Source organism: Diospyros lotus, chromosome 5 (genome assembly GCF_014633365.1).
Source record: "Diospyros lotus cultivar Yz01 chromosome 5, ASM1463336v1, whole genome shotgun sequence".
Lineage (NCBI taxonomy): Eukaryota > Viridiplantae > Streptophyta > Magnoliopsida > Ericales > Ebenaceae > Diospyros > Diospyros lotus.
Window position 1 is genome coordinate 10664866 of NC_068342.1, and position 27219 is coordinate 10692084.

Sequence of the window (27219 nt, forward strand, 5' to 3'; positions counted from 1 at the left end):
TACCTGAATTTTTTAATGAAAATTTGATTTAAAGAAAATCAGTTCAGTATAATTTGTACACTGCATAATACGAGTCGTGATTTGGTAAAGTAAGGAACTCCACCTAATTTATCGATTATAAATTTAAAAATAAAACTTAAAATTTTAGAAAAAATTTGGTCCTAAGTTTCGATAATGTGATGACGTGTTTGAGTATTGTGTCGAGAGTGTGTTACGTTAAAATCGAAGCCAACTGAAAGTCGTTGACACACAATTGAGTTGTTTTAGAGCGAGAAAGCACAAAGATCTATGATCCGCGAAAATTTCTTGGGGCGTCGTTTCAATGTTTTCGTTTTTGAAATATCAAAAAATATTTTTAGATTACTTTTGTAATTTTAAAAAAAATTTATAGTCGTTTCATAATATTAAAAAAATATCAAAAATATATTTTTAAATTCTATCCACAAATAGAAATGAAATTTTTTTTGTCTCTAACTTAAATTTTTTAATTTTTTATAAAATTTATTTGAATACATCATAAAATTTATGTGTATTTTTAAATTAAATAATTATTTTTTATATTAAAAATTATATTTATAAAAAAATTATATTTTTTTTAGTTTCATATTTTTCTCCCATTTTAGTTTTATATTTTTTAAAAAAATAATATTTTTTATTTTTATTTCGTGTTATATTTATTTTCGTTATTATTTCCGTACAATCTAGGTAAAGATCCTAAAAAAATCAGGTTCTTCTATAGGACCAGAAAGGTTGACTTGACATAGAAGGTTACTAAATAGGGGTAAAAAGACCAAAATACCCTTGTCTACAATACAAATTTACAAGGGATGCCATTGCTTTCGCCTTTTTCCTTTTTTCCTTCCCATGGCTGCAACCGTCGACTGTTGCTATCATTGCCTCGCCGACCATCGCTGCATCCTCCGATAGTCAGCGAGGCGATGAAGCAATGGCGGCGAGGTGACAACAACAACGGTTGGTGACAAGGCAAAGACAACAACGGTTGGCGGTCGCATTGCGACCATAGGAAGGAAAAGAGGAGAGAGGTGAGAGGCGAAGGCTAGGCGAGGGTATTTAGGTCTTTTTTACACCATTGGATAAGATAAGCACTTCTGGCCTGTGAACTGTGAAGCACGAAAACGGCTCGGAGGCGTCGTTTTGGCGTTTCTAAATTGTTTTCCATTTCGAAAACGGAAAAAACGGCCCAAAACCTTTTTCGGGCCGTTTGTGTAATTATTTAAAACTTTCGGGCCGTTTCAGAATTTAAAATACATAGCCAAAAATGCATTTCCAATGAGCTGCCCAACAATTTCATCTTCAATTTCTTCCACCAATTTCTTCTTCCAGCGCTGTTCCTTTGAATTGATTCTCTCGCTCTCTGTTGATAACTTATTTCAAAGTCAGAATACAAAACAACTATATTAATGAATTGATTCTCTCTCTCTCTATGTATATTTATATATATATATATAAAGTTATATTTATCATTATAGAGATATTTCTATATATATTTTTAATACATTATAAAATTTATATTTATTATTTATATTTAATTTTTTTATTAAAAATTATATTTATAAAAAACTCTTATATTTTTTAAATTTACAGTTTTCTTAGCATTTTTATTTTCTATTTTTTTTAAAAAAAATACCACTTTCGCATTTCCATTTTTTTTTATCAGAAATCTCTCTCATTTTTAATTTCATCCAACCTAGTTTCTGACTCTTCAAAGAGTTTTCCAAACAAAAAACCTACCTTTTTACCTGCCTTGCCGTCTGTTAAAAAATCTCTCTCCTACCCCCTTCTCTACCATCAAACAACTCTCTCTCTCTCTCTCTCCATATCTTCCAGTGTCGTCATGGTTCCCGCCAATCTACACAATCTCTCTACTACCTAAAACCCCTAGTTTCCCCACTCCACTCTCTCCAGGTGGACACCATCGCCAAACCCCAATAAACAATTATGTTGATGTCAATTTGTTTGATTATCTGTTTCTATAATGTCAATTCGGTGTTCTTGATTTTGTGGTTGATCGGTGGATCTGTGCTTGGTTCCAGAGAAATAAAACAAGCGGAACTGGAGTGATTCGAGAGTTGGATTTATGTCCCTCAATCAATCAAGGGTCGAGAGGAACGATTCATCCCACTACAGAAAATCGAGTCGATCCGGGAGTTCTTCACAGCCAAGGAACTTCTCCGGCGGTAGCGGGAAGGGCGGCGGGACCGCCCCTCGACCATCTTCTGCCAATTCGTCTTTGTCATCGAATCGGAGGTAGATTAGGGTTTCGGTTGTCGTTATCTACATGTGGATGGATGTTTATGTTTTTCCGCCATTCTATGTATTTGGAGATTTTCTCGCGGATTTTGGGTTTTATAATCGTTGTTAATTTTTATCTCTGGATTGTGTCAGCTTTAAGAGGTCTAATAATGCACAACGAAGACAAACTAGGGTGAGCGGTGCCGGTTTGAACTCCAATTCTAATAGTGCTCATTCTGCGCGAGCTCTACAGAATGGTTCCCATTTGCAACCAGCAGTACGTGGTATGTGTTCAAAATTGATCTTTTATTTTCTTATTTGTTTTTTTATAATTTCTTTTTCTGTTTGTTTTGCTCTATTGTATTCTCAGTTTTTCTTTCTGCGTGAAGGAAATTTTGTAGTTTGTAATGGAGTTTTTTAAGTTAAGTGAAATTTGTTGTATTGACATCTCTATTTTTTGTAGGAACAGCTGATGCCTCAACTAAGGCTCAGTTTGTCTATGCGGTTTGGGTTGCAGCTTTTAAGCCGTTTAGCTTTTAAGTGATATAAAGCTTTTAAGTTGGGTAGTGTTTAAGCTAATAACGTATTTGGATAAATATATTTTTAAGCTATCAGCTAATAGCTATGTAAAATTTGATAAAAAGACGAAGATAGACACGTTGTTGATTGTTGAATAATATAAAATTTTATCATTAGATATTGATAAATTATACATAATTATTAAAATATATATTAATATAATTTATACATCGTTTATTTTTTTTCTTCAAATATATTATAGATTAATATATATACAATATATATATAAACTACAGAAACTAGGATGACAGAGATGGCGACGGCCGCTAGGGCGAAGGTAGGCAATGGCGACGACCATTGGGGCGACGGTGAGGGGCTGGGGCGATGGCGATAGCGAGATGTGAACGTCGACGGTGACAAGCTGGGGTGACGGCGACGGCTAGAACTGGGTTTGGTGGCAAGAGATGAGTTGATGCAGAGGATGAAGATGGGGGTATGGTTGGAAATAGCTTGAAGTTATGAGGGAAAAATCGTCCTTTACTCGGTCAACTCAAATAAGCTAAGGCAGCGTTTTGAAAAAACTGGAGCTGGATAGCTTTTGGAAAAAACTGGTATTAGAGCTTTTAAGTTATTTAGCTTTTAAGCTCTTTAAATCATCCAAACACATAACAAAATAAGTTTAATAGCTTATAAGCTAAATAAATAGCTTATAGGCGGTCAAACTGCGTACCCAAACGAAGCCTAAAGGCATTAACATCAAGCCAACAATGGATGTGTCAATGTAGGAAAATGCCCAAGCTGTTCCAAAAGTTCCATCTTCTCAGCTTGTGGCTGTCAATTCTAATTCTGCAAGTCCTACAACCCCTGGAAAGGGTACTTCTTTGTCATGACCTCAAGGAATCCCCAAGGATATAATAGTCATATGAATTATATGTTTCTTCTTTTGATTGTATATCCAGTTGTAAGCCTATAAAAAGGCTGGAGTAGTTAGAGGATGGTATGTTTGGAATGATAATTGAATTCTCTCATTTCCCTCTCATTAATTCTCTCTCAATTTCCTTCTGATCTCTCTCTCTTTCTCTGTAAGCCTTTCCCAATTCTTGCTGTATCTCCCTCTCTTTCAGTCTAATTTCCTTCAATTTCTTCCAAAATCTCATTCTAAACCCTAGCCAAACCCTAGGGTCGTAACATTGGTATTAGAGCTGTTGTTCCTCGTCTGTGATTTCAATCAATTCTAGATGTGAAGACGAGGGAAAGCGATTACGGAAATTGGTAATTCAGGCAAGTTCTATCAAAGACTTTGTCTGCATTTCATATCTAAGTTGGAAGGAGACAAGGATTGATCGAAACCGAGATCTGCTAGTGAATTCCGATCAATTATTAATTTTAATTTCAGTTCAGAATTTAAAGGCGACTTGGCCAAGAAATTTCGACTTTTGGTTGAATCTTGGAATTTGATTCCGACGCATGAGGAGGTGAGTGTCGACTCGGAACTGAAGGCAAGCAAGGTTGATCAATCCTCGGCTGTGAATTTCCGGCGATACAGGCGAACTCTCGAGGAGCTTCAACAGATCAGATCGACCAACATTTCTGATTTGATTTTGAAGGAACCAAGGGTTGGTCGTACCTAAGCGAGCAAGCAATTCTCAGCAGATTTGGAAGGCCAATTCCAACAGCAATTTAAACTGGTGATTCATGGCAGTTGCTAGAAATGGTTTCAAATTGAAATTGCTACAATTCAGGCACCACTTAGCAGCGAATTCGTGAAGCAAATCCTGGTGAATCCAGAAAATTCATCAGAGCCACTGGTTCTCTGGCCCTTGGATGATGATTTGGTGAGAGACAAAGGCACTGAATTCAGGTGAATTTTGGCAATCTTGGGACGATGATTGGGTGGGAAATCCATTGGGGATCTTGATTGGCGTTGATTGTGGGGTGATAGCGACCAGTTGCAAGGCGGATTAAACTCAAATTTGAAAGGAGAAGCTGAGCAAAGCAACTCGGCTCGGAATTGAAGACGTGTGAAGGTGAAGGAAGTGGATCTTGAGTGAGGCGAGAAGGAAGGTGTGGTCATTGCATGTGACTTTGGCTATTGTTCCAAAGCAATTGGATCTAGGTCACTGCATGTGACCAAGGCGAGAATGAAGGTGCGGTCAGAAGTGGATCTTGAGTGATTGCTCAACAAGAGCAAGTGCGTGTTTCCAAGGAATACAGGGAACGGTTGCAGCAGGCACTTCAGGAGGCTTGTTAAATCGAGGACTAAAATCAAAGATGGTCCTTGGAAATGGCACAAGAGGCGATTAGCAAGAGGCCGCTATAGAGGTGAAGCGGATTCTTAGAAGACAGATTCTTAGCAACCTATTCTCAACTACTACATTGTGATGTAGGTTGCAGCTCGAAATTGTGGATTGTTGAACCACAACAAGTGACGACGTTGAGCGAGCAGTGATTTCAGATGCTGTCGATAATTGGCGATTATCAATAGCTATGCTTCCGATCATGAATCTCGGCTCAGATTTGAAGGCAACGTAGAGCGAGCGATCGTTGGAGTCGATCGAGTAGCAAGAGGCTTCTTAGGTTAGGTCTTTCATGGAAGCTAGCTGAATTGCGAAAGCTGTGCAAGCTAGCGGGCTTTCGAAGCTACCTCTCAGGCGAATTGCAAAAGCCTGTCATTCCTGGAAGCTAACCATGGATGAAGTCAGTGCGAACAATTGAGTAATAATTTATTGAATGCTTCTTTCTCTTCAGTTCTCTCCCAGATTTCTCTCTCGCATCTTTGTGCTCTTCTCTTCCTTTCTTTCTATTCTACTTCTATTCTTGTTGTCTCTCTCTATTTCTTTCTCATTCTTCCTTGTACTCTTCTCAATTTCCCATCCAAACCCTGGCCAAACCCTAGGGTACATTTGGTATTAGAGCAATCAATCATTGGCTGTGATTTCAATCTATTCTAGGGTCGTAACAATTGAGTAACGGCCGAAGGAACCAGATCGAAGCAGTGGGAGTTGAGGATGGAGGCATTGAAGTTCAGGATGGCGCAAATGCATGAGGCAATGACCCACACCTGAGGGGATATTGCGACCATAAGAGAAAACATGTGGGAGGATGTAGCTGCCTCTCAAGAAGGAATGCAGAGAGAATTGGAGAGGCATCGGGAGACGATGGAGCAACATGGCCAGCAAATCCACGACATGTTCAACATGTTGTCTTCGCTACCTCTATTCCGGTTATCACAAGAATTCCCTCCTCGGGTAGTAGCTGATCCAATGCTGCCTAACCATGGCACCCTCCCTATGACCTATGGCTTGCAAGAGGTAGAGGAATTACCAATCTGGGAAGCGATAGTTCAGGTAAGAGGTTCATTTTCCCACATTCCACATCATACCCTAGTGCCTAGGGAAAAGGGGAGGCCAAGCGTACTAATTTAGTTGGAAATTTACATGATCGATTTGGGGAGAAGAACATGATTAATGTGACTGAAGAGTTCAACAAATTAAGGCAGGAGGGATCGGTGACAAATTATCAGGTCAGATTTGAGGAGCTAAGGTCTCTAATGTGGAGTGCTCAGCCAACTCTGACAGAACACTATTTTGTATCAAGTTTTATTAAGGGGCCGAAGGGCAAATTGAGGTCAATGGTCAAAATGATGATGCCTGCAACCGTGAAATAGGCGGTGGAGAAAACAAGGTTTCAGGTACTCACCTAGGAAGCTATTTTTAGAAAGCATGAGTTGCAGCCTAATGGATTTACTGTGAGCAGCCAACGGATTGAAGGAGCCTCTAAGGCTGCAAATCATGTTGACTAAAAATCTAAGGAAAAATTGGAGTTGGACTGGCAAGTTTATATTGGTGGGAATCACAATTTATATTTGCAGGAAACCGATGGAGTAGCATCGGGAGATGAGGATGACGTTGCTGATCGGTTCCATGCCACTAATGAAAGACAACCATGCAACGAGAACTTGGACCAAAGAAAGAAGCAGGAGGCTGAGGACTTGCACAATCCTACTGTTGCTTTGAGCGGTTGTCTTGCTGTTAGTTCAAAGGGTGTAGATTAGTTATAGGTGTTGGCTCTAGTAGAAATGGAGCAATTGAAACTAAATAAATAGGAGAACAGTGATAGAGATGATGGAAAAGGAGGCTGCTGCCATATGGTTCGGGAGTTTGGACACAAGAGAAGGGAGCGTTGACATGGAGATCCTTGAGGTCTACTATTTATGTCAGCAGGGAAAACAAAAGCAAAGGAACATAAGAGCGAAGAGGAAGAGTCCTAGAAGGAGAAGGAAAGAAAGAAGAATCCATCAAATCATGAGGGTAAGGATTGGATGAATAGCAGGGTTGATAGCTGTAAGTTCTTGGGGACAAGAACTCTCTCAAGGAGGGAGGAATTGTCACGATCCCAAGGAATCTCCAACGATATAATAGTCATACGAATTATATTTTTCTTCTTTTGATTGTATTTTCTGTTATAGCCGTTAGTATATCCAGTTGTAAGCCTATAAATAGGCTGGAGTAGTTAGAGGATGATATGTTTGGAATGATAATTGAATTCTCCCGTTTCCCTCTCATCAATTCTCTCTCAATTTCCGTCTGATCTCTCTCTTTCTCAGTAAACCTTCCCCAATTCTTGCTGTATCTTCCCCTCTTTCAGTCTAATTTCCCTCCATTTCTTTCAAACTCCCATTCTAAACCCTAGGGTCATAACATTCTCTCTGGTGCTTGATATGCATTAAACCATAGATACAGTTTTTTTTTTTAATCTTATTATTGCTGGAAACTTTAGCAGTACTTTTTTATATTCTGCTCGGTATAAAGTTTTCCCTAGCAGTTTTCCTTATGACTTGACTTGCATAACTATAACTACTTTTTATAACATTCTAATAGTTTTTCCTTTGTGGCTGGCTTAACCCTAGGAGATGCATCTAGGACATTTCCTCTTCAGTTTGGGTCCATAAGTCCTGGTTTTACGAATGGAATGCAGGCATTTTGATACTCTAGTAGCCTCAAGCACTTTGCTCATTTATTTTTTGGTATGACAGGCCAAGTTCCTTAAGAACTAAACTGTTTCCTTTGTTAGATGAAGCTTGAGACTGTTGGACGAGATTAGGCATTCAAGTTTAAAAGATAAGTTGGTTGGATAAGATAAGGATTTAAAAGGAAGTCCGGTAGATGGGATAAAGCTCCAAGATTCAAGGGAGAAATTCAAATTTGAAATAGAAGATAATGGACATCATTTTTTTGAATATTAGTTACTGTTTTAAGTTTGAATTTGCTCCTATTTTCTAGGGGATAAAGTAGTATTTTGTCTTGTATAAATAGCTCCCTTCGGATTCAATAAAATTTCAAGTAAGCTTTCAAGAATTAAGCTTATTTCATGGTATCAAAGCTTGGTTCTAGTCATCTAGATCTCGAGGTCTAGGCTATTTACAAAATCATGGTCGAAGCTCTACCAAACCCAACCATAATTGAAGCCTCAGCCACAAGTTCTCCTAGCTCTCATTCTCCACCAAACTTCTCTACAAATCCCATTGATAACCATCCTCTACAGATTACTCAATATAAGTTGAATAGGAGTAATTTCAGATAATGGTTTCAATCGGTATTGCTTGCAATTAAAGGGAAAGGCAAAGCTAGATACTTGACAGGATCCATTTCCACTCCACCAACCACATTAGCCAATTTATGGCACCTGGGAAGCAGAAAACTTGACTATTATGGCTTGGCTAATCTACACTATGGAGCTAAGGATCAGGAGAACCTATATTTTCTACAAGACAACAAAGGAGATTTAGGATTTAGTCAAAGAAATGTACTCAGATTTGGAAAATTCCTCTTAATGTTTTGAAATCAGGTCAGCCATTCGGACAACCAAACAAACAAGGTAATCTGAATGTTATAGAATACTTTAACATTTTGGTTGAGTTATGGCATGAAATAGATTTATTCTACACTGTTAGTTGGGAGTGTTCAGCTAATAGCACCAAATACAATAAAATGGTAGAAAAAGATCTTGTTTTTTATTTTCTCCATGGTCTTAACTCTGATTTGGATGAAGCTCATGGAAGAATATTGGGTACTAAACCCTTACCTACACTTAGAGAAATGTTTGTTGAGGTAAGGAGAGAAGAAACTAGGCGAAAGGTAATGCTCAATCAACAAAGTGACTCTATCTTAATTCATCAGAACCCTGCTCTTGCTACTGTCAAATAGGGGGAGGCTTTGTCAAGAAATCAAGGGAAGGACAAGTTGTGGTGTGACCATTGTAAAAAACTTTACCATATATGAGAGATATGCTAGAAGACATGGCAGACCAGCTAATTGGAAGCCACGAAACAAGAGGGAAACGACTAGATCAGCCTATGTTGCTGAAGTTTCCACTGAATTAGGGAATAGCTCGAATCTAAACCTATCAAAAGAGCATATTCAAACCTTGTACATGCTATTAAATCAAGATATAAATCCCTCAAGTCCTACTCCTCAGCCAACAGCTTCCATAGCCTTACAAGGTATTCCTCATTACTCCCTAGTCTCACGAAAGCTTCCTAAAAATGTGTGAATAGTGGATACAGGTGCATCAAACCATATATCTAGTTTGGCTAACTCGATGATGGATTATACACCTTGTAGCACAACTATTGATATTTCTATGGCTAATGGCACAACCTCTCCTGCCTTGGGGTTTGGAACAATGTGTTTTTCAAAACTAAAGTTGAAATATGTCCTACATGTACTAGAATTGTAGTGCAATTTACTATCAGTCAGTAGACTTACAAAAGATATGAATTGTAGTGTAATTTTTTTCCCATCCTACTATATATTTCTGGACCAAGCTTTAGGGATGATGATTGTTGGAATGAGATTAAGAAGAAATGAAGATAAGAGACAACCAAGAATCAATATAGAGATAGGATTTTATCTTTTTACCTTTTTGATCTATTTTGTGTTTTATCTATTTGTTGTATATTTAAATTGTTGTAATCTAGTCCTAGATATAAGGTAAGTAATCTAGTCTTAAAAGGTAGGGAATGTAATCTAGTCCTAAAACTTAGGAGAATTCTTAGGAACACTCTTGTATAAATTTTGTTATTTACATCAATAAAATATGAAGGAATACCGTTTCCTTTTTCCCACATGGTATCAGAGCTTCAGTCCTAGCTTGATACGTTGTAGCCCTAGTGCCTCCATCGCACAGTTCCCTCCTTGTTTCTACCTTCATCGCACAACCTTCTATTTGATCCACCAATCAGCTCTTGGCCTGATTTGTTCCCACCCGAGTGCCTTTATTGCACTCACTAGCTTGCAGTTCTGAGAGCCTTTGGTAGCCTGCAACAGTTCAAGACTTCAGCCTTCCTTAGATCGTGATGGCAGAATTATCAGATGTAGCAAGTCCAAATCTTGCAATCGGTGAGACAAATCTAGTGGAAGGACACCAGCCAGATCACTTTCCAGTAGCTGGTGAAGTTCCTCTTACCTATGAATTACCTACAGTCCATCCATCTTATAGGTTGTATGGAAAGAATTACCTCCAATGGGCCCAATTAGTGAAGACTCTTCTTAAAGGCTATGGGAAGGGTAACCATCTAACTAGAAACCCTCCTATGGAAACGGATTCAACTTACATAGCCTGGGACATAGATGATTCTTGCATTATGTCTTGGTTATGGGGCACTATGCAACCATAAATTAGTAGGAACTTTATGTTCCTGAGCACAACCAAAGCCGTATGGGAGACAACACAACAGACATATTCCAAAACCCAGGATGCTTCTGTGATCTTTGAAGTCAAAACAAAGATTACATCTACCAAACAGAGCCAGCTCACAATCACGGATTACTACAACGTGATGAGAGGATTATGGCTGGAACTTGACCAATATCAGCACATCAAGATGATATGCCGAGAAGATGCTGTAACACTCAATCAAATAATTGAGCGAGATCGGATTGTTGAGTTCCTAGTTGGACTCAATCCTGAATTCGACCAAGGGTGCAAATTCTTGGTAAGGATAAACTCCTAAATCTAAATGAGGTTTTTGCAATTGTAAGGAGTGAGGAAAATTGAAGATATGCTATGCTAACTGAACATACCACCAAGGGATCAACCCTAGTGATCAGCAAGCAAGAAGACAAAGGAAATAAAGCTGGAAAATCAGGGTTTTAGAACCCTGGCAAATTAGGATCAGGATTCCAGAACCGCGGCCCTAGTACTAATTGAGATTCACAGTGGTGTAGCTTTTGCAAAATGCCCCACCACAGTAGGGAAACATGCTTTAAACTGCATGGGAAGGAAACAGTCTTGAGTAGGATTGGAGGCTTCAAGAACATGAAATCCCAAAGTTTTCATGTTAACAAAGAACAAGAAAAGGAGGCTGATAAAGGAGAAGCAGAAGCTAATTTTACCCAACTTAATACTGAGGAGTTAGGTAAATTAAAGACCTTTCTCCGGACGTTTCAAGATGGAGGAACTTGTTCCTTAGCCCATCAAGGTAACTTCCCCTCCTATACAGTTTTTTCAGCTTCTAAAATTGGTAAGAATAGCAGTTGGGTCTTTGATTCAGGGGCTACCAACCACATGACCCCTAATATTCATTGTTTTGTGACCTATGACACCCTTGAGCCTACCAAACATATCATGATTGCCAATGGAACCACTGTCCCTATCTTAGGTAAAGGTAAAGTATCATTAAACTCTCGGCTTTCCCTTGAACAAGTTCTTCATGTTCCGACCCTAACTACAAGCTTAATCTCTATACAGAAACTAACCTAAAATCTTGACTGTTTGGCTGTTTTCTCTCCTTCAATGTGTAAGTTTCAGGACAAGAAAATGGGGCAGATGATTGGTGTGGCTAAAGTTCGAAATGGGCTCTATATCTTGGATGGGGAGAATGATTGTTCTATAAGGAGACAACAACAACTTATGGTTTTTTCTTCTTCCTCCCAGTCAGCCTCTAACTTGTCTTCTATATGGTTACACCATTTTAGACTAGGTCATCCTCCATTTAGAGTGTTAAAACAATTATTTCCAGATCTGTTTAATTCTTTAGATCCTAGTAGTCTTAGGTGTGATGAATGCATTGTTGCTAAACATCATTGAGTCTCGTTTCCAATTAGTAACAAGTTTTCTTCAAAACCATTCTACTTGATTCATTCTGATGTTTGGGGACCGTCTAGAATACCCAATTGTTTTGGGGCAAAATGGTTTATTACGTTTATCAATGATTGCACTCGAATGTGTTGGGTATTTCTTATAAAAGATAAGGTTGCTATTGGGTCCATGTTGATCACATTTTGCAAAATGATTCAAACCCAATTTGGGACTACTATAAAAAGGTTTAGAACAGACAATGCAAAGGATTATTTTAACACTCACTTGCACGATTATTTCCAACAAGAGGGTATCGTACATGAGTCATCTTGCATTGATACGCCCCAACAAAATGGGGTGGTAGAGAGAAAAATGCGTCATCTTTTCAATGTCACCCGAACCTTACTTTATCATCATGATGTGCCAAAATATTTTTTTGGGGAGGTAGTGTTGACCCCACTGGTAATGGTGGCAACTTTCCTTTCAAGAAGCTTAGTGAGGCTGAGTGGAAGGCAAGGCGGGAGAAGGGCCTTTGCTTCCGCTGCGATGAGAAATACTCGATTGGCTATAGGTGCAAGAACAAAGAGCTCTAAGTGTTGATGATCTATGATGAAGAAATGGGCGAGGCTGCGGCAGAAGAAGAAGCAGTGCAGCGGGGCGATGAAGGGTTGGGATATGGGGGAGAGGTGATTGAATTATTCATGAATTCGGTGGTGGGATTAACTACACCTCAAACGATGAAGCTAAGGGGACTCATAGAAGGGCAGCCGGTGGTAGTTCTGGTGGATGGCGGAGCAACTCACAACTTCATCGCATCCGAATTGGTGCAACGCTTGAGTTTGCCGAGGACGGAAACGGCTGGGTATGGGGTGATAATGGGAACTGGGATGGCTGTACAAGGAACAGGAGTTTGCAAGGGGGTGAAACTGACACTGGATAACCTGCAGATAGTGGAAGATTTCCTTCCCCTTGAGTTAGGAAGTTCTAATGTCATTCTTGGCATGAAGTGGCTGGCTTCTGTGGGGAAGATGAGTGTGGATTGGAGGAATCTGACCATGAAGTTTCCAGTGGGGGGGATGGCAGTGACATTGCAGGGTGATCCTAGCTTATGTAAGACATTAGTCTCCCTAAAAGCTATGCTGAAGGCGTTTAAAGAGAATGGGGAGGGAGTGCTGCTGGAAATTGGAGAGGTGGCTGCCGACTACAATGAACTACAAGTGGGACTGCCCCGAAGTTTGGAGGAATTATTGGCTGAGTTTGAAGGAGTTTTTTCCAGCTCGAAGGGATTGCCACCCACCAGAAATAAAGATCATGCCATCAATCTCCTACCCGACACTTCCCCGGTTAGTGTTCGGCCTTATCTTCAAAAGAATGAGATCGAAAAGATGGTACGTGAGATGTTGGCAGCTGGTATTATTAAACCAAGTGTTAGCCCCTTTTCTGGCTCGGTGTTGCTCGTTAAAAAGAAGGATGGGGGATGGAGGTTTTGTGTAGATTACCGGGCTCTCAACAAGGTAACAGTTCCCGACAAGTTTCCTATTCCAGTCATCGATGAATTGCTGGATGAACTACATGGCGCGAAGGTTTTTTTGAAATTGGATCTCAAATCTGGTTACCACCAGATTCGAGTCAAGGCGGGAGATGAACCAAAGACCGCATTTCGAACACATGAGGGCCACTATGAATTCCTCATCACGCCTTTCGGATTGACGAATGCCCCGGCCACCTTCCAATCTTTAATAAATGATGTATTCAGGGAGTATTTGCGTCGGTTTGTGCTGGTATTTTTTGATGATATTTTAATTTATAGCCAAAATTTTGACCAACATTTGTAGCACTTGCTTTGTGTACTAAAGGTGTTGGCTGCAAATCAGTTGTTTGCCAACAAGAAGAAATGTTCTTTTGGGTAGTTGGAGGTTGAATATTTGGGCCATATCATCTCCCAGCAAGGCGTGTTGGCTGATCGTTGCAAGGTGCAAGCCATGTTGAAATGGCCTGCGCCTACTACCTTGAAGGAATTGTGGGGATTCTTTGGTCTTACGGGTTACTATCGAAGGTTCGTAAAGGATTATGGCAAGTTGGCGTGGCCCCTCACCGAGAAACTAAAGAAGAACAATTTTCATTGGGATGGAGAGGCTGAACGAGCATTCCAGTAGCTCAAAACAGCAATGGTGTCGCTGCCAGTTCTCGCACTACCGGACTTCGATCAGCCCTTCATAATTGAGTCCGATGCTTCAGGGCAAGGGTTAGGGGCGGTGTTGATGCAGAATCTTAGACCGATTGCGTACTACAGCCATGCTCTTAAACTATCGGAGAGGAAAAAATCGATTTACGAAAGGGAGCTGATGGCCATGGTGTTTGCAGTCCAGAAATGGAGACATTATCTTTGGGGAAGGAAGTTCATAGTAAGGACAGACCAAAAAAGTTTGAAGTTTTTGTTTGAGCAGCGAATGGTGAGCTCGGATTATCAAAGGTGGATGCTGAAACTGATGGGCTTTCATTTTGAGATACACTACCGGCCGGGGTTGGAAAACAAGGCTGCGGATAGCCTTTCGAGAATCAATCACCCAGCAGCTCTATTCGCACTAACGGTTCCAAAGGTGGTGCAACTCGATCAGCTGGTCCAAGAGGTGGCGAAATATGCTTATTTACAGGGCATCATACGGAAGTTACGGGCGGATCCGGCTTACAACTCAGATTTTCAGCTGGTGGGTGACCAGCTCTTTTATAAAGGGCGGCTATTCCTGCCTAAGGGTTCTTCCTTAATTCCTTTGGTGCTCCATGAGGGTCATGATGGCAGTGTAGGAGGTCATTTCGAGTTCCTAAAGACATATAAACGAATTGCAGCGAGTGTTTATTGGGCTAGTATGAAGCGGGACATATGCCAATATGTGGGAAAGTGTGACATTTGCCAGCAAAATAAGTATGAGTCTTTAACGCTAGGGGGTCTTTTACAGCCTCTTCTCGTTCCTGGCCAGATTTGGGATGATATAGCCATGGATTTTATTGAGGGGTTATCGAGATCGGGCCATATGAATTCTATACTTGTGGTTGTAGATAGACTTAGCAAATATGGCCACTTTATTGGTCTCAAACACCCATTTACAGCAGGAGCAGTAGCTGGTATTTTTGTAAAAGTGGTAGTACGGCTGCATGGTATGCCTCGGACTATTGTTTCGGATCGAGACAAGGTGTTTATGAGCCATTTTTAGGAGAAGTTGTTTCGACTTCAAGGTACTAAGCTTAATCGTAGTACGGCCTACCACCCACAAACGGACGGGCAAATGGAAGTCCTCAACTGGACCCTAGAGACATACTTGCGTTGTTTTGCATTAGCAAGACCTATGGGGTGGTATGTGTGGCTGCCATGGGCTGAATTGTGGTATAACACATCATACCACACTGCTTCAAAGGTTACTCTCTTTTAATCTGTTTATGGGAGGGAACCACCAACCTTGATCAGGTTTGACAAGGGGTCAACTCAGGTATCTGCAGTAGAACAACAACTGTTGGAGCGAGATTTAGCATTGGAAGAGCTCAAAGACCAGCTGATATGAGCTCCAAGCGATCATAAAGAGGGGGCTGACCGGAGAAGAAGGGATGTGCAGTTTGTAGTTGGTGACTTTGTCTACTTGAAACTAAGGCCGTATAGAAGGAAGTCCCTAGCTGCCCGCCCTAATGAGAAGCTGGCTCCTAGGTACTATGGGCCATTTGAAATTGAACAAAGGGTGGGACCGATGGCTTATAAACTTAAACTACCAGCCCACTGCCATGTCCACCCGGTTTTCCATGTGTCCCAGTTGAGAAAGGCCAAGGGTGAAGTCGGCGCAAGGGTGCAAATTCCCCTCCAGCTGCAGGCTGGCTTAGAACTGAAGGTTGAACTAGAGGCGGTGCTGGGAGTTCGGCCTGGGAAGGGTTCTAACTTACGCGAGCTGGATATCTTGATCCAGTGGAAAGGCTTACCACCGTTAGAGGCAACTTGGGAGCCCTACAACATGATTCAGCAACAGTTTCCAGCTTTTCACCTTGAGGACAAGGTGAAAGTCCGGGAGGAGAGTAATGATAGGCCGCCGGTGCACCGAACCTATCAAAGACACAACAAGCAGCCGAAGGCATGAAGATGGGAGTAGGGGGGTCCGCACATGCAGGTGTAACAACCAGCATGTGCGCATGGGAGGGGTAGAGATGTAATCCACACTGTTGAGGGAATAATCAGCATGTGAATGGGGAATTCAGTTAGAGTGGGGTCAGGGAGAGGTATAAGTAGGAGGGGAGGAGGGAGAGTGAGGTAGCTGAATTTTGATAGTGAATTGGGAGAGTTAGGGCCTCTCGAATGCCCTGTTTCATTCTTGTTTTGCTGGTGTAAGGAATTGGAACTATTGATAGTGGATTGTTATTGGAATTCAATCGGGTTCCTATCAGTAGTGTTGACTGCTACTTATGTCACTAATAGGGTACCATCTAGGGTTCTCAATGGTCAGAGTCATTTCCAATGTTTAACTTCATTTTTTCCAGACCTTAATCTTCATACTAAGTTACCCTTAAGAGCATGTGGATGTGTATGTTTTGTTCACATACTCAAAATCCATAGAGACAAGTTAGACCCTAGAGCTCTTAAGTGAATCTTCCTTGGATATTCTCCAACACAAAAAGGATACAAGTGCTACCACCCTAACACCCCAAAGTTCTATATTTCAAAAGATGTCACATTCAGTGAATCTCAGTCCTATTTTGCTCCCATTCCAGCAAGGCCAGTAGATATCAAACCTGTAGATATGGACTGAGAGTTTCTAAATACTAGTCTCGAAACAAGAGCAATTGGTTAGGGTCTTCCTTCCCAAGATACCAGTCCTATTATAAGTCCTCAACCCTTACCAACCGATCATCCTACGGAACAGGTTCACTCGAGGCTCCGTTCTCCTGTAAGATATAAATGTTCTCCTTATGTGTACAAGAGAAGGCAGCCCATTGAAGAACTGCAACCAAGCACATCAATAGCCCTTAATACTAGCCTTGAAATTACACCAAGGACTTAGCCACCACCTCCAGTATGTCTCAACCTTGACCAGAACTCCTAGACTTGGACCTTCCAATTGCCATCCAAAAAGGTGTTAGAACTTGCACCCAACATCCATTAGCTTCTTATCTATCATACCACCGTGTATCCCCTCAACATCAAAGCTTCCTAACATCATTGGATGCAATTGCTATTCCCAAATCAGTGGAAGAAGCTGTGAAAGATCATAATTGGAAAAAGGCCATGTTAGAAGAAATGGATACACTAGAGAGGAACCAAACCTAGGAGTTAGTTCCTAGACCAAGGGACACAAAACCAGTGGGTTGCAGATGGATTTTTAATGTCAAATACAAGGCCGACGGAACTCTTGACAGGTATAAGGCCTGCCTAGTGGCCAAGGGTTATACTCAGTCTTATGGTATTGGCCAAGGGTTATACTCAGTCTTTTGCTCCAGTGGCCAGAATGACTACGGTGATAATTCTCATAGCATTGGCAGCTAAATTTGGATGGAAATTGCAACAATTTGATGTCAAAAATGCCTTCTTACATGGAGATTTAGAGAAAGAGGTTTTTATGGAAATCTCGCCAGGTTTTTAACATGAAGGAGATGGAAAGAATCAGGTTTGTAAACTCAAGAAAGCCCTATATGGGCTCAAAGAGTCCCTTTATGCATGGTTTGGAAGATTTTCAATGGCTATGCTTTCTATGGGATACCATCAAAGTTGAGGAGACCACACCCTATTTATCAAACATACAGGAGAAAAGGTAACAGTCTTACTTGTCTATGTCGATGATATTGTGGTGACAGGGAATGACACAATTGAGCAAGGCTATCTCAAACAAGACTTAGCTTGGGAATTTGAAATCAAAGACCTCAGCCAATTACGATACTTCTTAGGTATAGAAGTAGCACACTTAAAGGAAGATATTTTTTTATCACAACGAAAATGTCTTCGATTTGCTTGATGAAACAAGGCTATTAGGAGGAAAAGGAGGACGGACACCAGTTGATCCCAATTCAAAATTACAAGCTAATAAGGGTGGTCAAGAAGTGGACAAAGAGAGATTTCAATGCTTAGTAGGGTGATTAATATATCTATCACATACTAGGCCTGACATATCATTTGTTGTCCGTCAGCCAATTTATGCATGATCCGAATGAAGAACATATGGCAGCAGTAAGGAAGATTTTATGCTATCTTAAAGCTACACCTAGAAAAAGGATATTATTCACTCTAAGAACAGACTTAAAACTTCAAGGCTATACAAATGTTGATTATGGTGGTTCTCTGGTTGATTGAAGATCTACAACCGGGTACTCTGTATTCGTAGGAAGAAATTTTATATCCTGGAGGAGTAAAAAGCAAGGGGTGGTGGTTAGATCTAGTGTTGAGGCCGAATTTAGAGCTATGGCTCTAGGTGTATGCGAACTCTTATGGGTAAAGATTATCCTAGAAGATTTGAAAATTCCGATACAAAGGCCTATTGAACTCTTGGGAGATAATCAATCAGCTATAAGTATAGCCTACAATCCGATGTAACATGAGAAAACCAAGCATATTGAAATTAATAGGCATTTCTTAAAGGAAAAATTGGATAGTGGTCTATTGAAGATTTCATATATTCCTTCCAGCCATCAAGTAGCTGATGTTCTTACAAAAGGTTTGCCAAATACCCAATTTGAAGCCATGATCAACAAGCTGGGTATGATTGATATCTAGTCCCCAGCTTGAGGGGGGAGTGTTGGAACGAGATTAAGAAAAAATGAAGATAAGAGACAACCAAGAATCAAGGTAGAGATAGGATTTTATCTTTTTACCTTTTTGATCTATTTTTTGCTTTATCTATTTGTTATATATTTAAATTGTTGTAATCTTGTCCTAGACATAAGGTAAGTAATTTAGTCCTAAAAGGTAGGGAATGTAATCTAGTCCTAAAACTTAGGAGAATTCTTAGAAACACTCTTGTATAAATTCTATTATTTACATCAATAAAATATGAAGGAATACTGTTTCTTTTTTCCCACAATGATTGATAGTGCTAAGGCTAGAAATGGCCTTTATTATATGGCAAAGGATGTTCCAAGTTCTTTAACAAATAAAGTTGTCCTTAATGTAACAGTTAATGCCAATATTCTATTGTGGCAAAAACGTTTAGGATACTGTAGTTTTCTATACCTAAAATCCTTGTATCCCCACATTTTCATTGATAAAGAACAATCTTTTACATGTGAGCAGTGCACTCTTGCAAAACAACCTCGTTCTCATCACTCTATACAATCCTATAAATCATCAAAATCTTTTCGCTTGATCCATAGTGATATTCGGGGTCCTTCTAAACATCCTATTATCTATAGTTCTAGATGGTTCATCACCTTCATTGATGATTACACTAGAGCTTGCTGGGTTTATCTTATGAGGGAAAAATCAAAGGCCAACAACATTTTCAAAAGGTTCCACAAACTCATTTTGAATGTGTTTCAAACTCCTATTCATATTCTTCGAACTGATAATTGCTGAGAATATTTTTCTCATGAATTCACTATCTTTCTAAACATGGTATATTTCATCAAAGCTCATGTCCGTATACCCCTCAATAAAATGGTGTGGATGAAAGAAAAAAACGACACCTAGTTGAGGTGGTCCAAGCTATGATGTTCACTACCTATGTTCCTCATTCCTATTGGGGGAAGTTGTTCTCACAGCTGCTTATCTATTAATTAGCTTCCCTCTAACACCCTACAATTTAGAACTCCTCTCAATACCCTTTGTGATCTATATCCAAATGCTCATCTCCTCTTTTCCATTTCTTCCAAGGTTTTTGGATGTACTGTGTATGCTCACAACACTAATCCATCTCAGACCAAGAACCAAAGGCACTTAAGTGTATCTTTGTTGGGTATTCTCCTTCCCAAAAAGGATACAAGTGCTATTGTCCCTCCTCATGAAAATTCTTTGTGTCCTCCGATGTCACATTCTATGAGGATCACCCATTCTATCCACCAACATCTTCTCTAGAGGAGACTAATAGTACAAAGTGGGATCCTCTCATCTCTCTTCCTCTACTTGATTCTGCAGTGCCAATATGTTCTCAAGGGGGAGCATCATCAGCATTAACTCTTGATAACATACTAGCATCTCCTACCTCCCTTGATCCACACCCTCCGAATACCTCTCCTATTACCTCTATGCCCGATATTCAAGTCCCTACCACTCATCCTCCAACTCCAACAGCTGATGGTCCTCTACTCATTTATTCTAGATGGCCTAAAGGTTGTTAGGAACCTCAGCATAGTCTGCCATCTCTTCCAAAGGCTAGTCCATCTGAGGACAAGGACAACACTACTACAAGGATGGATGATTTGGATTGGGTTGTTCCTATAGCACTATGAAAAGGGGTAAGGTCATGTGTCAAGTATCATATTTCTAACCATTTGACCTATACAAAATTGTCTCCTCAGTTTAGGGTGTTTGTTGCAAGCATTGACAACATTGAAATTTCCAAAACTATTCAATGTGCAATGAAGGATCCTAAGTGGAAGGTTGTTGTTTTGGAAGAAATGAATGCCTTGGTTGGAAATAATACATGGGATATTGTAGAATTGCCCTCAAATAAGAAGGTAGTCAGGTGTAAGTGGGTATTCACAGTGAAACATAATGCAGATATGAGTGTTGAAAGATATAAGACTTGTTTGGTGGCCCAAGGGTTTACACAAACCTATTTGATCGACTATGAAGAAACTTTTTCTCCTGTGACTAAGCTAAATTCTATTTGGGTATTACTCTTTATTGCTATTAATTTAGAGTGGCCTTATTTCAATTTGATATTAAAAATGCCTTCTTTAATGGTGATTTGGATGAGGAGATATATATGAGGGTTTCCCCTGGGTTTGAACATGAAGTTGACAGTGGAAAAGTCCGCAGACTTAAGAGGTCTCTATATGGATAAAAGCAATCACCAAGGGCTTGGTTCAAGAAGTTCAACATGACCCCAAATCGGTTAGGGTATAAACAAGGGCAAGCAGACCATCTTGTTTATAAAACACACAGCAAATAAAAGAAAAGCTATATTAATTGTTTATGTGGATGATATTATAGTGATAGGAGATGATATGCAAGAAGTAGAAACCTTGAAGAAGCAATTGAGAGCTGAATTTGAAGTCAAAGACCTAGGAGCAATGAGGTATTTCCTAAGAATGGAGGTGGCTTGGAGCATAGAAGGTTTGTTCATCTCACAAAGAAAATATACACTAGATCTATTGAAAGAAACAGGAATGCTAGGGTGTAGACCTGTTGGAACACCCCTAGAAAAAGGCTAGAAATCTGGAGAAATCAATTATGATGCCCCAATAGAAAAGGGAAAATACCAATGCTTGGTTGGTAGGTTAATCTTCTTATTCCTTACAAGGCCAGACATAGCCTATGCAGTGAGTGTGATAAGTCAATACATGCATTCTCCTAGTCAAAGACATATGAATGCTGTGTTTCATGTCTTAAGGTATCTAAAAGGGACACTTGAAAAAGGGTTATTGTTTCGAAAAATTGATAAGAGAGGAATTGAGGGCTTTGTTGATGCAGATTTGGCAGGATTTATTGAGGATGGTCAATCAACTTCAAGTTATTGTACCAAATTATGGAGAAATTTGGTTACATGGAGAAGTAAGAAGCAATCGGTGGTTGCCCGCAGTAGTGCTGAGGCAAAATTCCTAGCTATAGCTCAAGGAATTTGTGAAGTGATTTGGTTAGAAAGGCTGATGGAAGACTTACAGATTCCCTTGTCCTAGAAAACAAAGGTGTATAGTGATAGTAAATCAGCAATCAGTATTATGAGAAATTCAATTCAGCATGATCGCATAAAGCATGTGAGAATAGACCGAAGTTTTATAAAGAGGGAAATTGAGAAAGAAGGAATTAACCTATCCTATATTCCTACAAGAAGTCAAGTGGCTGATGTGTTTACAAAAGTCATGGCAAGACTAGGTTTCGAATTGTTAATTGGCAAGTTGGGAATGACAAGTATCTATTCTCCAGCTTGAGGGTGAGTGTTGGACGAGATTGGGCATTCAAGTTTAAAAGATAAGTTGGTTAGATAAGATAAGGATTTAAAAGGAAGTCTGGTAGATGGGATAAAGCTCCAAGATTTAAGGGAGAAATTCAAGTTTGAAACCAGAAGATAACGAACAGCATACTTTTGAATATTAGTTACTGTTTTTAAGTTTGAATTTGCTCCTATTTCTGGGAGATAAAGTAGTATTTTGTCTTGTATAAATAGCTCCCTTCAGATTCAATAAAATTTCAAGTAAGCTTTCAAGAATTAAGCTTATTTCATAGCCCTCTTCTTATTCTTGGCTACTAGTTGAAATGATTCCTTGACCTATTGTTTTCAGCTACCTGCTCGAACAAGCACAGCACCGCCAAATCTGGATGACCAGCAACATGACCAGGTCAGCATGTTCTTTTTTATATTATGCTCTATTTGTTCGGCAGACAATAACTTGGCTGCTGCAGCTAAGTTTCTTTTGTGGGTTGTCATCTTTGGCGGACATCATTCTGTATATTGAAGGTTGATTTGGCCCGAATATGTCCTGTTATGTATTTGGTTTGTAAACATGTCAGGAAAAGAAATTGTCTGTGTGTCTGTGTGCTTGTATGGAACCGATGCCTCAACTTTCTTTTCTTATCTTTTCCCTCTTAATGAGTGATATTTTCCCTCTTTAATACTAGTATGAACAATTAATTCAACATGAGTGAGTTACATAGTTGTGGCTGCTTTGAAGTTTAATTAGCATAACACATGATAACATTTGGTTACTCTGATGTGCTTAGTTCCTGTTTTTCCTCGTCTTCTAGGCACACCATGATTCTTTAAGAGTGGTGCCTCAATTTCCAATTCCTCCTGTGCCTAAGCAGCAAATTCCAAGAAATGATGGAGGTGCCGGGAAACAAACTAATGCTGGTCATGCTCATCAAATGTCCAAGGCCAAAAGGGATGCTCAAGTTTCATCTGTGTCCCCTGTTGCACACACTCAGAAGGCTTCCATTCACCCTGTCCGTGGGATTTCAATGCCAATGCCATTTCACCAGCCTCAAATTCCGGTTCAATTTGGCCCCAACCCCCTGATTCAGTCTCAGGGCATGGCAGCTACTTCATTGCCAATTCCCGTGCCGATGCCATTGACAATGGGAAATGCTTCTCAACTGCAGCAGCCAATGTTTGTTTCAAGTCTGCCTCCTCATCCCATGCAGCCTCAGGGGATAATGCATCAGGGTCAAAGCTTGAATTTCACTTCTCAAATGGGTCCCCAACTACCTCCACAATTGGGCAACCTGGGAGTTAGTATTGGCTCTCAATTCACCCAACAGCAGGCAGGAAAATTTGCTCCTCGTAAACCTTTCAAGATTGCTCATCCAGATACACATGAAGAGTTGAGACTTGATAAAAGGTCTGATACACATGTGGATGGTGGGTCATCAGGATCGAGGTCACAGCCAAATGTGCCACAGTCCCAGCCTTTCACATCAGTTCCTCCGGCAGAGGCCTTGACGGTATCTAATGTCAATGCTTCTCGTGAATCATACCCTAGTCCTGGAAAAAATATTGACAGGCAATCTGGAGCTCGATCTGATCGTCGTGGAAGTGGCATTTGTGACGATGATAAGTGGAGTAAATTGCCTGGCCCTCTTGCTTCAGGACGGGATCCTCGAATGGACAGTTATGGGGGAAACCTCCGTCCTGGCCAAGGGGGTAATTATGGTGTTTTAAGGAACCCACGTGCACAAGCTCCTGCTCAATATTCTGGGGGGATTCTCTCTGGGCCTCTGCACTCTCAGGGTCCTCAGGGCAGTAGTCAACGAAATAACTCTGATTCAGGCAGGTGGCAGCGGGCTACTGCTTTTCAGAAGGGTTTAATGCCTTTTCCCCAAACTCCATTACAGGTAATGCACAAAGCTGAAAAGAAATATCAAGTGGGCAAGGTAGCAGATGAGGAAAAGGCTAAGCAGAGGCAGTTGAAAGCTATCCTAAAGAAGCTAACGCCACTAAACTTTGATAAACTTTTTGAGCAAGTTAAGGCCGTAAATATTAACAATGCTGTCACTCTCACCGGTGTGGTCACACAGATATTTGATAAAGCTCTAATGGAACCAACTTTTTGTGAGATGTATGCCAACTTTTGTTATCATCTTGCTGGAGAGTTGCCTGATTTCAGTGAAGATAATGAAAAGATTACTTTTAAGAGGTTGCTGTTGAACAAGTGCCAAGAGGAGTTTGAGAGAGGTGAAAGAGAGCAACAAGAAGCTGATCGAGCTGACATCGGTGAGGTAAAGCAGTCTGAGGAGGAAAGAGAGGAGAAGAGAATCAAGGCAAGGAGACGGATGTTGGGCAACATTAGGTTTATTGGGGAACTGTACAAGAAGAAAATGTTGACAGAGAGAATAATGCATGAATGTATAAAGAAGTTGTTGGGCCAATATCAAAATCCTGATGAGGAAGACATTGAAGTTGAAGCTTTGTGCATATTAATGAGCACAGTAGGAGAGATGATTGACCATCCAAAAGCAAAGGAACACATGGATGCATATTTTGATATGATGGCCAAATTATCAAACAACATGAAACTGTCATCTAGTATAAGATCTATGTTGAAGGATGCAATTGATTTGAGAAAGAATAAATGGCAGCAGAGGAGGAAAATTGAAGGGCCGAAAAAGATTGAGGAGGTGCACAGAGATGCTGCTCAAGAACGGCAGGTGCAAGCTGGTAGGCTAACTCGGGGTCCAAGCATGAATGCATCAGTTCGGAATCGTCAAACCATGGATTTTGGTGCTAGGGGGTCACATATGGTATCTTCTGCAAGTGCTCAGATGGGTAGTTTTCGTGGGTTACCAACACAGCACCGTGGCCATGGAATTCAGGATGTTCGGATGGACAATAGGTATTCTTTTGATAATAGAACTCTGTCAGTACCCTTGCCTCATAGACCCAATGGCGAAGATACTATTACACTAGGTCCTCAAGGTGGTCTTGCCGGGGGAATGTCCATTGGAGGACAGCCATCAATACCGAACAACCCTTTACCTGAAGTATCAAGTCCTGGAGATTCCAGAAGAGTGGCTACAGGTCTAAATGGTTATAGTTCTGTACAAGACAGGACAGTTTTTGGTTCAAGAGAGGATCTCATGCCGAGATACCCATCTGATAGGTTTGGGGCTCCTTCTGACCTGTTGAGTGTACAAGATCGATGTATGAACTATGGGAACAAGGACATTAGGAATGCTGATCGCTGTGTTGAAAGATCTCTTCCTACTTCCCCAACACTACGTGGTCGGGCACCACTAGTTTCCCAGAATGTTTCTTCTGATAAGGTGTGGCCAGAAGAATGATTGAGAGTCATGTCCATAGCAGCAATTAAAGAATTCTACTGGTAAACATTCGTTGCTTTCAAGGCTTTATTACTTTGTCCATCCCCACATTTCTCGTGTTTAATATTTATCTGATCTCTCGTTTGATATCTGAGATATCTATCTAAATGAAAGGTGGCAAAAAAAAGAATGGCCAAAGCACCTAAATTGTCATAAACTTACCTTTTATCAGAATAGACAGACACTATATTTTTTCAATGAATGATACCCACTGGAACCCTTTGCCAAACACACTGGGGATGCCAATTTTTACCCAACCCCACTGGTATCTGACAAATTTGGTCTATTTGGGGCAGGTATGGACCTGCCCCACATGTATTAGTCAATATATATTTTTGTTTTGTTTTAACATATTGTTAGTGCATTATACATACAAGACCAAGCAGCTTATCTAAGGCTCGTTGCTGTCCATAGGCTAGGCTCTCCCATTGGGCGGCTTACAACTGTTTCGATCTTGGTCAAATAAAAAATAAACATTCAACAACAATACTAACCTTATTACTCCAATTTTGATGGAATTTTTTAAACCAAAAAAAATCAATAAACATATATTTTTTATTTAAATTGACAGATGCAGGTATTCGTGACTTGATATGGAGGGGATGGAGGACTAAGCTGTGTGCATCTCAAACTTTCCTCTTAGAGACGTCTCCAATGTGGATCTTCGTATTGCCATATTAGGCTTATAGTTGACTGTTTAATGAAAGAGTAGTCATGTTTGATTATGACAGTATTGTGTGTATAATTGATGGAGAAAGATTCTCCAATAGCAGTATTATTAGTCATATCTGTGATCTCCCAAAAAAATTTCATGGTTAAAGTAGAGTGAACTAGAAGGCTTGTCTTTTGCATTATCGCAATATTTTTTAGTAAGATGGTTTAGCACTTTGATTTAGAAAATAACCAAGTGCAACTGCATGCTTATAGTGGCTGACATGCGTAACTATTGTGCTCATCTATCTTGAAGAGGTGGTGTATTACTTATTGCACATTCTTGTAAGATTTCCAATGGCTAGGGCTGGCTGGTACAACATTAGGATAACAGTGCTCTCTAGTGGGCCGAGAGGAGCCAAGCCCTAGGGCTCCAAGCCCCCTTTCTCTTCCTTGCGACGACTGCCTATTCTTTCCCTAGAGGCGGGGATCAAGCTTTCCTTCCCTTCTCGTCCTCCAATCACGATCGTCAGTCACGCGACCTTCCTTCCATGGTAGCAACGACCCCCCCCCCCCCCCCCCCCCCCTCTCGCAAATTTATACTTTCTTCGACAACAATCGACCCTCTCTCTCTTTCGTGATCTTTCGCTCTCTCTCTCAACCGACTTCTTCTTCGGTGTTGTGGGTGCCCGAGAATTGCAGGTAAGAACAAACAAACCTGTGCCGCAATGTCCGTCGATTTTAATTTTGGGATGGGGTTTCGCCATGGCCTAGATTATTGGTATCCTGGTTCGTTGCTTTGAATTCCCTTTGCTTCCCCTCTGTTCAGTCTTGTCTTGGACTCTTGGATGCCATATCCGATCTTGCCTCTTCTTCTGCTTTGTCTTCTTCTTCTTCCTTGCGATGGAACCCTAACTGCCAAACAACCATTGGCCATGGCTGGGCGGCTTCGAGGACAATGGTCAGAAGCCACCACTGCCGGCCAACACCCCTCTCCCCAACACTCACGCACCTTTCAAAGGGCTCGGTTTGATGGCATTATTTAGAATTTAATTTTAGGCAATGATTGTTTAGAAAATAAAAACTGTCAACACCCCTCTTCCCAACACTCACGCGCCTTTCAAAGGGCTCGGTTTGATTACATTATCTAGAATTTAATTCTAAGTAATGATTGTTTAGAAAATAAAAACTACCCCACCCCTTGAAAAATGAATTCTATAGAAAGAAACTTTAAATATTTGCATCATACACATATTTTTTATAAAAAAAGTTAAGTG

General features: G+C 40.4%; 1 protein-coding gene across 3 annotated transcripts; it reads left to right on the forward strand.

The window, feature by feature from the left end:
- The first annotated feature begins 1758 nt into the window (after positions 1 to 1758).
- On the forward strand, positions 1759 to 26225 carry LOC127802424 (eukaryotic translation initiation factor 4G-like). Of its 3 annotated transcripts, none has more exons than XM_052338222.1 (6): positions 1759 to 1926; positions 2055 to 2268; positions 2407 to 2537; positions 22258 to 22314; positions 22721 to 25293; positions 25863 to 26225. In XM_052338222.1, the coding sequence occupies exons 3-5, from the start codon at positions 2508 to 2510 to the stop codon at positions 25250 to 25252; spliced, it is 2619 nt and encodes an 872-aa protein (XP_052194182.1). In that variant the 5' UTR covers positions 1759 to 1926; positions 2055 to 2268; positions 2407 to 2507; the 3' UTR covers positions 25253 to 25293; positions 25863 to 26225. The 3 variants fall into 3 exon arrangements, with proteins under 3 accessions (XP_052194182.1, XP_052194183.1, XP_052194184.1); XM_052338223.1 differs by having other exon boundaries at positions 25869 to 26225; XM_052338224.1 differs by lacking the exon at positions 22258 to 22314.
- Positions 26226 to 27219: the final 994 nt, after the last annotated feature.

Bases quoted from the DNA above. Each gene is read 5' to 3' on its own strand.
- LOC127802424 (XM_052338222.1), top strand. From the start codon at position 2,508: ATGGTTCCCATTTGCAACCAGCAGTACGTG. The intron at 2,538-22,257 runs GTATGTGTTCAA...TATTGTTTTCAG, and splicing joins TTTGCAACCAGCAGTACGTG to CTACCTGCTCGAACAAGCAC. The intron at 22,315-22,720 runs GTCAGCATGTTC...CTCGTCTTCTAG, and splicing joins ATGACCAGCAACATGACCAG to GCACACCATGATTCTTTAAG.